A 10,683-nucleotide genomic window follows, 5' to 3' on the forward strand; every position below is an offset into this window, starting at 1 on the left:
CAGAGTCCTGTTCCTGGCCCTGGGTCCTCTGTGGCTCCTGGTCTTTACCTTGCACATGGATCACTAGCTGGGCCGGCAAGTGGGTGAAATCCTGCAGGAGAGGTGGTCCTGTTGCCACTTCCATTCTACAGAATGGGAAACAGGCTCAGTGAAGCCCTGATCCAGGATTCTAGATCACGGAGAAGACAGGTCCTGCCCCTCTATTCTTGTGCATAACGGTAATAGTAGTAACAGCTACCGTTTATTACAGGGACCATGTCCCAAGCACCTGTGGTATGGTCTCTCACTCAGTCCTCCTACGGCCCCATGGGGAACCCCTGCTTTGTCACTATTTTACGGATAGGGAAACTGAGGCAGGGGGCGGCTAAGATCAGAGCCTGCCCTCGACCAGCAGGCTTTCCTCCTCTGCGTTCCTTTTCTTCCTCTGTGCTGTGGATACAGACGGTCGACGCTTATTCACAGTAGTTATGTTTTATAAAGTCGTTGTGAAAACTGAATCGAATTCCTTGGGAAAACGGGTAGGTTCCCATGAGTCTGGTCACATTTTTGTCAAGTGATCAATACATAACTTTGTTTTGTGTGTTTTGGGACACTTTGTTTGTTATACATGCTGCTGATCTGTTAACATTGAACTCACTGCCACAGCATTAACTCAGGCCTGACCAAAGCTCATCTCACAGGCATTTTCTCTGGAAGGGACATCACAGCCTTCTTGAGCTTAGGGACACCAGACAGCACTTCAGCACTATGCTCTGGGGCCTTTTAAAACAGCAAAATACCAAGGAAAAGTACAAAAACTTGAAAAACATGCCACTAAATAGACTACGAAAGGCTGCGTTTACAGGGACGAGAAGGCAGAGCATCACCTTGTTCTACCTCAGCTGGGAACCTGCGCTTGCTGTGACTCAAAATTTTCCCTGCTCTGTGCGTGTCCTCCAATGACCATGGAAGTACCAGGAGTCTTGATTTTGTCAAGTAGGAGAACTTATAAATAGCAGAACCTGTGAATCATGAGGGTCAACTGTATTTGTGAAATTAACTGCCCCAGGCCGGGGCTGTCCTGCCACGTGTGTGCTTCGACCTTCTCTGGTCTCCCCCATGTCCCTGTAGCATCAGGGGGACCAAGGTTCTGCTGCCATTAGGAACATACCCAGATCTCTGGCTCAGAAAGCCTAAGACTTATTTCTTATCCATATCATGGGCCCACGGAGAGGTGACAGCAGACTGCTGGTCATAGTTGTCCGGAAACACACTTGAGAGAGTGGCCACCATCTCACCCTGACAGCAGGGACAGACTCGGAAAGGTCTTGCACTGTCAGTTAAACCCCCAGGCCGTGAGTATCTTGTCCAAGTTCTGTTCATGGCTCATTGGCCAGAATGGGGCCCACGGGGTCTGGAAGAGACAGGCCTCCAACCTGGGCCCTTGTGGGGTCTGAGGGGCAGACTTCCCTGCGCAGGTGTCTGAGGGAAGCGGGTTCCTTTGTGATCTGAGGGAGGAGGCAAGCCTCTGCTCTGGGAATCTGACTGGGGAGGCAGATGTCCTGGAGCGGGTGGGGGATCATGCAAAAGATACCCCCTCCCCCACACACTCAGCTGCCTTGGGAAAACTAGGCCTCTGGTGCTATCTCCCTCATCTACCCCTCTGGGCACAGCCGGCCTCTGCCAGGTTCCACTCAGGCTGCTCTGGCGCCAGCCTGGGAATCCAACGCGGCAGGGAAGCAAAGGCCGTTTGTTTTCCCTGGTCACCTCAGCCACCCCGAAACCAGCCCTGGATCACTTTCCAGGGCATCTATGTATGACTGGGGCTCTCGGGGGACCTAACTGGACCAGGCATCATCGTATGACTAAAATCCCAACCCTCTGAGCCCTGCTGGGACGCGACCCTCACAGCTTCCAGAAGGGGCTAGGGCCACAACAACCCTAACAGTCCCAGGCTGAGCTGACCTCGGTCTCAGGATACAGAGGAGGGAGCCGAAGCCTTAGTTTTCCTTTCTTTTGCTTACTCCTGGGTGCTGAGAGCCAGGCATCTCAAAGACCTAGGTATGAGAGGGATATTTCTAGAGAGATGTGGTCTCAGCTCGATTGCTTACTACCTAGTGCCCCTGAGCAGTGATTTAACATCTCTGTACTTTCAGAACATTTTATCGCCCCAAAAGGAGACCCCATCATTCCCCGATCCCTGCCCCCCAGCCCCTGGTAACTGCCAATCTGCTTTCTGTCTCTTGTGACCTTTTGTGTGTAGCTTTTCACTCAGTGTGATGGTTTCAATGTTCATCCACATCCGTGGTGTGTGTCAGAGCTTCTTTCCTTTTTATGGCTGAGTCATATTCTATTGTGTGGATGGACCACATTTTAATCATCCGTTTATCAGTTGGTGGACACAGGTTTTTGGCGATTGTGACTAGTGCTGCTGTGAACATTACATGTATAAGGATTTGTTTGAATATCTGTTTTCAATTCTTTTAGGCTTCCCGAATTTTGTATCTCCACCCTAGTCCTGGCCCTCGGGAGGAGCCCAAGGGATCCAGGCCCTCGGGAGGAGCCCAAGGGATCCAGCTTCCCTGACCAGTCCAGGAGATGAGGCCCTCTGCAATGGCAGCCAGACAGGGGTGCTTCCTCTTCGCTCTCCCCTCTCCCTCACCCTGAGTCCCCAAGACCTGCCCCGTCTCAGGGAGTTCTCAGAAACTGCAGTCTCCAGTGTTCCTCAGGTACTTGCTCCTTCTGGGTCCCTGTGTGATGGGGTTCCAGCCATTGCTGCCACATGGCCTCACTTCTTGGACCTCAGTTTCCTTATCTGTGAGTGGGGTTGTCCCGAAGATTAGCTGAGGTCAGGAAAACACCTAGCCCGTGCCTACGGTACCAGGCATTTGATAAGAATATGATATTTATTCTTATCTGATCCTTTTCATTGATATTAATCATGCTCTCCACGAGCCCATGCTTATTGGGAACCCACATGTCAGGTACCACGTGGGACTCTCATGTACATAATCTTGATCCCACTTCACAAGCAAGGAGGAAGTTTGTGCAGCTTCCCAGGCATTCAAGGTTGTTGGGGCACCCAGGTCTGTGATCACCTGGGTCACTACCCATGGTCAGGCTTGGGAACCAGCGCCCCTTCTGGGTTGTGTCATTTCTCCGCTCATTGGGAAGGGTCCCAGGGGGGCTTCAAGCCACTGTGTGGCTGAGCCTCTTCTGCCCCCTGGGCCCCAGAGTCCCTATGTGGCCCGGGAAGACACAGGCTGGAAGATTTTAGGGGACATGTGTCCATTTGGGGTAGGGGTGGAGGGTAAGGCCATCTCCATCCCCAGTGAAATTGATAAGCATGAAGATTTGTGGGAGATAGGTCCCAGACTGAGGTCTACAAGGGGTATTTCCTCTGCCCCCAACTCCTGCCTTCCCCACCTCCATTTCTGTCACCCCATCCTCTCACCTCAAGTGGGTTTGACCACGCCGCACATTCAGGTGTGGCCCAAGTGACAGGACATAGTGAAGGTTGGAGTTTATTTGTGGGTTCTGCCAGAAGGGAGTGGGGCCAGGGCCTCTGGAGACCTCTGAGGCTCCCAGCTATTCTCTCCACAGCTCTGTCAGTTCCATGAGCCCCAGAAGCTGGCCATCAACCCCTCCTTTTCCTGCCACCAGGCATCTCAACTGACAGCAGCACAAGCCGACATGAATTGAGGACATGAATTGTACACAGGCTCCCAGAATGGCTTACACGGAATCTCATGAGAACCCTAGGCAGAGGGACCCCTTCCATCTCCATTTTATAGACAAGGAAACTGAGATACAGAGTGGTGAAGATTTTAGCCCTGGACTCACAGCCGGGAGTCTGGGTGCAGCCCTCCAGGGATGCTGTGGCCCCGGGCTGCTCTGAGCTCTGCACACACAGGTTTCAAATGCTCACAGCCTGGAAGAAGTCGCAGAGACTTGCACTGTCAGCAGCATGGGGGTTACGGGACCCAGGTTCGAATCCTGATTCTGATGCTCAGTACTGGCCGGGGGACCCCTGGTGAGTCACTGCCCCTCTCTGGGTCTCGGTTTCCTCATCTGTAAAACGGACGGAGACATTTAGAAAGCTACTGCCTAAGCCCCACCCTCCCCTCATGCCTATCATAGAACTTCATTTCATCTGCACAGCTATATTTCCCAGCCTCCCCTGCAGCAAAGTGTGGCCATATAACTTTGTTCTGGTCAGTGAGGTATAAGCAGAAGGGTCCCAAGACCTCCTAGGAAGGCTTCCAAAAGATACTGAACCAGCCCTGGTTTACGCCCTTCCCTCCAAGTGAGGAGATGAAGGCTGGAGCCCTGGCAGCCATCTTGTGCCATGTGGCAAACTTGAGGACAAATCCAGGGATGCTGTGAACTGAAAGAGGAATCAATTTATACTCCTACTGTGGCTGATCCTGGACCTATCTCTATAGAGTCCTCTTCCTGCTGCCTGATACCAGTTCTCTATCCTTTATCCCTAGGCTTACACCAGTGTGGAGTCCTTCCCCGAACCCCCTGGCTTGTGGCTCAGCATACTGCGCATCTCGTGGGTGACCCCTTCCCAGTGACCCCCACCAGTTGACAGCATCCGGTGCATTCGGGATTCAGGCAGACTGCTCTCCCAGCCTCCCCCCATGGCTGCAGGTGCTGTGGAAGTGACTGTGGCTCTGAGGGTGTCCCCAGGTTCTAGGTGGAATGAATAGGGGGTTCGGTGGTGAGTACCCTGCTGGGGCTGAGCCCTGGGGCTGGCCTTTGAGACTTCAGCGGGGCGGACAGGGTCATCTTCAAAATGTGGTGGGGACAGTTCATGCAGGCCACGGCGGGTGGCCCGGGCAGCCCGGAGCAGAGTGTGGGTCAGTGCAGCCACCAGGGTCAGGGCGCCCAAGCCGAGGATGGAGGCGGTTGCTGCTCCTGTCTCAATCTCGAAGAGCAGCAGGGCGTAGATAGACAGTGCTGGGGAAGGAAATGTTTCTCATTTATTCAGTCAACAAATGCTTGTTCCCCAAGCCCTGGGAGAGCTCCCCAAACAGGGGACAGGCATTCAAAATGGTTAACTTACTAGGCACATGGATTGCCTTACAACCCTCTCACACCTTACAAATACATCATCATGACGTCAATTTTACTATAAAAGGTTAAATTTTATATTTATGTGTATTTTACCACAATGAAAACAACTGAGATCTCAGGCTTTCTGAATTCCTGTGATTGGCCTTCAGTGAATCACAGCCCTTTCTGGTTTTGGTTTGCTGATCTGAACAAGATGGTTGGTGACCTGTCCTTGAAGACTTGTACTTGTCATTCTGCCCAGCATCTAGTTAGCATCATTCTTTACTAGGTACTGTCCTATGCATTATAAGACATTTAGCAGTGTCTACCCACTAGATACCAGTAGTACCTTCTTCTTGCCCTGTTTTGGCAACCAAAAAAGTCTCCAGATAGTGCCAAATGTCCCCTGGGGTGCAGAATCAGCCCCCATTGAGGTCGGCTAGTCCAGTCCCTACCCCTACCCTTGTAGCCAGTCTAGGAGCTCTGACCCACCCCTGTGGCATCAGTGATGGTACAGTGTATGGTACAGGATTAGCCAATCAGATAATTGCTTCCCCTGACTGTAGCAATTGGTTCAGGGCTATAGCATGACCCAAAGCTCAGCCAATCAGATTCAACCCTGGGACTTTTGCTTGGGGGATGGAAGAATTTTCTTACTGCAGCCCCTGGGGGACTGGTAGGAGAAAAGCCTGGAGCTGACAGAGGTCTTCTTGGCTCTATGTGGACTGTTTTTATTATTTTCTCTGGCTCTGCACACTTGCTTTTAAAGATCCACACTGCATCATGTCTGACATTAAAGTGAAGCCAAGGACTTTTTTTTGCTCTAAACATTTTTGAAAAGGTCTTTATAATTATTCTTTTGGATCTGGTTGGCAATGAATGGAGGATTGGCTGGACATGCTGGGGAATTCTTGCTGAGTGAGGTCACCTAACCTCAAAAAAAATCTAAATGGGAGTTGAATGAATTCTTAATTTAACACTTAATGAGGCTGACATGATTACCTTTTCCTGCCCTTTGTGAGTTTCCTCCTATTTTAGAATGAGGACATTTTATTCTCCAAGTCGCCAACATTTTTGTCATCTAGTGAAAAGGCTGAAAGTTGTAGGTATTATGTCAAAAATGAGGCATCTTTCTCAGGGGACAGTAGGTGAAGAGGTGAAGCAAGAGGATTTCTGATGACCTCATCTGAGCACCTGGAACCAGCTACACCTGAGGCCAACAACCCCTGACCTTTCCAGATACATGAGTCACCCCACCCACTCTCTAAGAAAAAAAAAAAAAACCAAAACCCTACATCTGGAGCATTTTATTAAGTCAAACAACAAAAGTTATGCAGAGTTCTCTGAATTTTATATACAAATTCCTACAATGAGCCCTAGGCTCACATCTCATAAATACATATTTTAAATAGATCTTTTAAACTTCTATTTCTATGAGACTAAGAAAAAAAAAGGGATAGTAAATTCCTGTTTTTCATTCAGTTGAATATTTTTTCTTCCAGTAAAACAGTTGTTTATTGGGCTGCCAAGGATCTGATATGACTCAGCATGGGGTCGAATACCATCATCACATTTTTCAAGACAACAACAAACTATAAGATGTCAGGAATCTCTTTAAAGAAACTTGATGATTTGATGCTTTTACCAGCAGGTGTGGGTGAGAGAATATTGATCTAAGAAAAGTTATTATAAGTCAGGGAAGGAAAGACAGTGTGGAGTGTCCTCTGGCACTCAGCTGATTATTTTTACTCCACTTATGTTTTGGGATTAAACTTGCATTTCTAGTTTATAAAGCATTTTTCCCCCCTTAAGTCATTCTTGAGCTGGAAGTTCTGATATTTGCAACCCAAACAGTTTTTGCTAAGGCCGACCTCCAAAATACTATCTCTAGAAATCACCAAGGACATAGAAACTTTTGTTCAAACCAAATGTAGAAAACTGATGAATCAGAAGTGTTCTGAAGATAAGTACCATTTATGGAACCCCCCCACTAGATACCATCCGTGGGCTTTTGGGGGGATTAACTCAGAATCCTCTCAGCAATTCTATAAGGTAACAAACAGTTATCCCATTGTACCGATGAGGAAACTGAGTCACAGGAGAATTTTCCCAAGGTCTTAGAGCAATAAAATGTCAAGAGTGCAACACAGGCAGGGTGACTCCAGAGCCCATCCCAATTATAGGGCCATTACCCCTGGCCACCTCAACCCAAGGCCCTATACTCCATGTCCTATTCCCCAGCACAAACCTGCTAAGTAGACTGAGACCCCGCAGCAGAAGAGGCCGAGGGCCACGTGTCTGAGGAGGCGGCAGTCATAGAGAAACCAGTCAGACCTGGGAAAGAGGGGGGCAGGAAGAAAAAGGGCTCAGGAAGTAAGCTGGTTGGGGAAGGCCACGGAGAAGAAGGACGGAGTGGCGTGGCTCTGGGGAAAATGAGATCTACGTGAGGATCCAACCATCCATCCACCCAAATGTCCATCTCTTAGTCCATCTACCCACTCATCCATCCTTCCAGGTAAATGTCTACCACCATTTACCATCCATCCATTGATTATTCAAGCAACAGCCACCCATCCATTTAACCCTATGAATCTATCCATCCATTAATCCATCCATTCATCACCCACCTACCCGTCCATCCACCCATTGTCCATCCCCCATTCACCATCCACTGATCCAACTAACCATCCACCTGTCCACCCATCCATCCACCATCCATTCCTCTCTCCTATAACCCATCCATATACATCCGTCCATTCAAACATCCAACACTCATGAAGTAGTTGTTATGTACAGACACTTGCTAGATACCTCACTTCCATTATTTTACAGGCCATAATCTTATTTGGGAGAAACTGTGGTTTACTTGCTACCAATGATAATAGAAACAGATTCCCAAGAGCTGACACTGACTGAGGACCTAGTTTTGGGTCTGTCACGGTGCCATATCCTTCAGTGTTCTGCACTGTCCCTTCTCCAGACCCGTGAGATCAGAAAATGGAGGCTCTGAGAGCTGCCAACGTCAGTCACTTCCCACCAGTGCAGCGACCTCCTCCCGGGTCTCTGCAATTAGAGCTTAATGTTCCATAAATGACAAGCGCTTTTAACACTAGAGCTAGCTGACCCCAGGCCCTCTCTGAACTTTGCTTGCTACATCTGTAAAATGGGGGCGGGGGGTGGGGGTCGGATGCAGGAGTGGTGGCACCTGCTGTAAATTTTCAACTAATATGGAACAGAGGATGGGAGGCAAGGATGGAAGAAAAGGGGAGAGAGGGAAGGAAGGATGGAGGGAGGGAGGCATGGAGAGAAGATAAAGAGATGGGAGGAACGGATGGAAGGGAGGGAGGGAAGTTCTTTTTCAACCTGGCGCCCAGAGAAGGGCAGCGGCTCGCCAGGGCTCGCCCAGCCGCCGGCCCGGCGGAGGGGCCAGTCCTCCTACCTGCCTGGACCGGGCCCCCTGGCCAGCTCGGCGCCCAGGTGGCCGCAGAGTGCAGCAAGCAGCAGGCAAGTGAGGCCCAGCACCAGGGCGAGCGCGGCGAGCGCGGCGGCCAGAGGCAACAGTGCCCCAGCCGCGTCCTCAGGCAGCCCCGGGCCAGCGCCCAGCTCTGGGTCCAGCCCGTCGGCCCGCGGTCCCCGCAGCTCCGCGCGGCCCGCCTGAAGCTGGAACAGCAGCTGCGCGCCCAGCGCCGCCAGCACGGCTGCTGGGACGCCCAGCAGGATCATCGCGGCCAGCACCCGGCTGCCGTACGAGCGAGCCATGTCAGGGGTCCTGCGGAGCCTGGGGGCAGTGGAGGAGTCTGTGAGATTTTCGAGGAGCAAGGAGGTTGGGGGAACTCCGGTAGTCCAGAGGGAGGCGGGGTCGCAGGGGTGTCTGAAAGTTGGGAGCTGCAGGGGTCTCGGGGTGCCAGTCGCAGTGGGAAGGATGAAACTCCGCGAAAACTTAGGACAAAGTCTTTTTTCCTCCCACACTGGACCCTGAGGGCGCCCCCTCCCGGCCTCCAGGTGCTGGGGGCGGGGCCGGCGCGGGGCGGGGCCGAGAAGGGGCGGAGGAGCCCCTAGAGGGGCAAGTGTTTGGTGGCCCCATCTAGGAGCCCCACAGGTCCCTAAACTCATTAAATTATTCCCCACTGCTGCCTTCTTTTTTCATCTGTTTTATTGTTGTTTTTTTAAAAAAGAATCTTGAACAAGTTTTTAATTCACTTTGATATTTGGTTCTACCTGTAGACCTTGCAATAGTAATTTCCATTGGTCACCTTCTTTCAAGGATTTTCAGAAATGTCCCCTCCTATGTGAGGTCTTCTTGGAAACCCATCCCCAACAGGAATCCCTGTCCTTCGCTGCTAGGCTTTGTTCTAACCACAGGCACTTTTTTGGTCATCATTATTTTTTTTTAAGTTTTAAAAATGGAGGTGAAATTTACATGACATAAATTCACCATTTTAGAGTGAACAATTCAGCAGCATTTAGTGCACTCACAATGTTGTGCAGCCATCACCTCTGGTTTTGGTATATTTTCATCACCCCAAAAGGAGACCTTGTCCTCAAGTAGCAGTCACTCCCATTTCCCTCCCTCAGCCTTTGTCAACCACTAATCTATTTTCTGTCTCTATGCTTTTGCTTGTGCTGGACATTTCACATTAGTGGATTTATATACGATATGGCCATAGTGTCTGGCTTCCTTCACTCAGTAGAGCATTTTCGAGGTTCATCCATGTCGTGGTGTGTCAGTGTTTCATTCCTTTTCATGGCCGAGTAATATTTTATTGTATGGATAGACCACATTATGTTCACATTTGGGTTGTTTCCACCTTTTGTGACTAGTGCTGCTATGAATGTTCTTGAACCATGATATGTTTGAGTCCCTCTTTTCATTTATGTTGGGTATATACCAGGACTGGAATGGCTGAGTCATATGGTCATTCTATATTTAACTTATTGAGCAACTGCCTGGGCAGCCGATTTTCCACAGTGGCTGCACCATTTTACATTACCACCAGCAGTGCAGAAGGGTTCCAATTTCCTTATTCCCCCACTAATACTTGTTATTATCTTTTTCTTTTTGCTTGAGATACACACACACACACGCACGCACACACACACACATATATATTTTTAAAGCAATCCTACTGGGTGTGAGGTGTTATCTCACTGCAGTTTTGATTCACATTTCCCTAATGGTTCTGATTGTGAGCATCTTTTCATGGGCTTGTTATATATCTTCTTCGGAGAGATGTCTGTTCACATTCTTTACTTATTTTTGAATCCAGTTGTTTGTCTTGCTTCCTGGAAGCACTTTGTATCTCCCTAATTGAATCCCTATGGTTTCCCACTGTCTGAGGATCCCTGCTGAGGACCGTTCTAGGAGAGCAAGATATCTGCCCAAGGGTCCACGAACATGTTCCCTTAGTGTCCAGGACTGCACCCAGCACACAGCAGGTCCTCAATCAATGGTTGCTGCACACATGAATGAATGAATCACCTTGTAGTTCTGCTCTGGAATTCTTGCAAAGTATGAAATATCAAATCTGAAAATGGTTTCACAGGTAACATATTCATGATAGATTCAAATAGAGGTGAATGAGTTGATGTGACCTCCTGCAAGCAGGGCCCTGTCTTAATGCATTCGGTCCTGAAAAAACAGTA

At 49.6% G+C, this 10,683-nt stretch overlaps 1 protein-coding gene across 2 annotated transcripts; it reads right to left on the reverse strand.

The window, feature by feature from the left end:
- Positions 1-3,477: 3,477 nt before the first annotated feature.
- Positions 3,478-8,986, reverse strand: TMEM221 (transmembrane protein 221). 2 transcript variants are annotated; one of them, XM_036233911.1, is made up of 4 exons: positions 8,480-8,986; positions 7,289-7,374; positions 4,714-4,944; positions 3,478-4,050 (listed from the first exon to the last, which is right to left on the reverse strand). In XM_036233911.1, the coding sequence occupies exons 1-4, from the start codon at positions 8,797-8,799 to the stop codon at positions 3,989-3,991; spliced, it is 699 nt and encodes a 232-aa protein (XP_036089804.1). In that variant the 5' UTR covers positions 8,800-8,986; the 3' UTR covers positions 3,478-3,988. The 2 variants fall into 2 exon arrangements, with proteins under 2 accessions (XP_036089804.1, XP_016013275.1); XM_016157789.2 differs by lacking the exon at positions 3,478-4,050 and having other exon boundaries at positions 4,057-4,944.
- Between the last annotated feature and the right edge of the window lie 1,697 nt (positions 8,987-10,683).

This window comes from Rousettus aegyptiacus, unplaced genomic scaffold (genome assembly GCF_014176215.1).
Source record: "Rousettus aegyptiacus isolate mRouAeg1 unplaced genomic scaffold, mRouAeg1.p scaffold_m13_p_16, whole genome shotgun sequence".
Lineage (NCBI taxonomy): Eukaryota > Metazoa > Chordata > Mammalia > Chiroptera > Pteropodidae > Rousettus > Rousettus aegyptiacus.

Coding starts and splice junctions, on each gene's coding strand:
- TMEM221 (XM_016157789.2), bottom strand. CDS start 8,799: ATGGCTCGCTCGTACGGCAGCCGGGTGCTGGCCGCGATGATCCTGCTG. Junction 7,375..8,479: donor AGGGGGCCCGGTCCAGGCAG/GTAGGAGGACTG, acceptor CCTCTTTCCCAG/GTCTGACTGGTTTCTCTATG. Junction 4,945..7,288: donor GGTCTCAGTCTACTTAGCAG/GTTTGTGCTGGG, acceptor TTCCTTCCCCAG/CACTGTCTATCTACGCCCTG.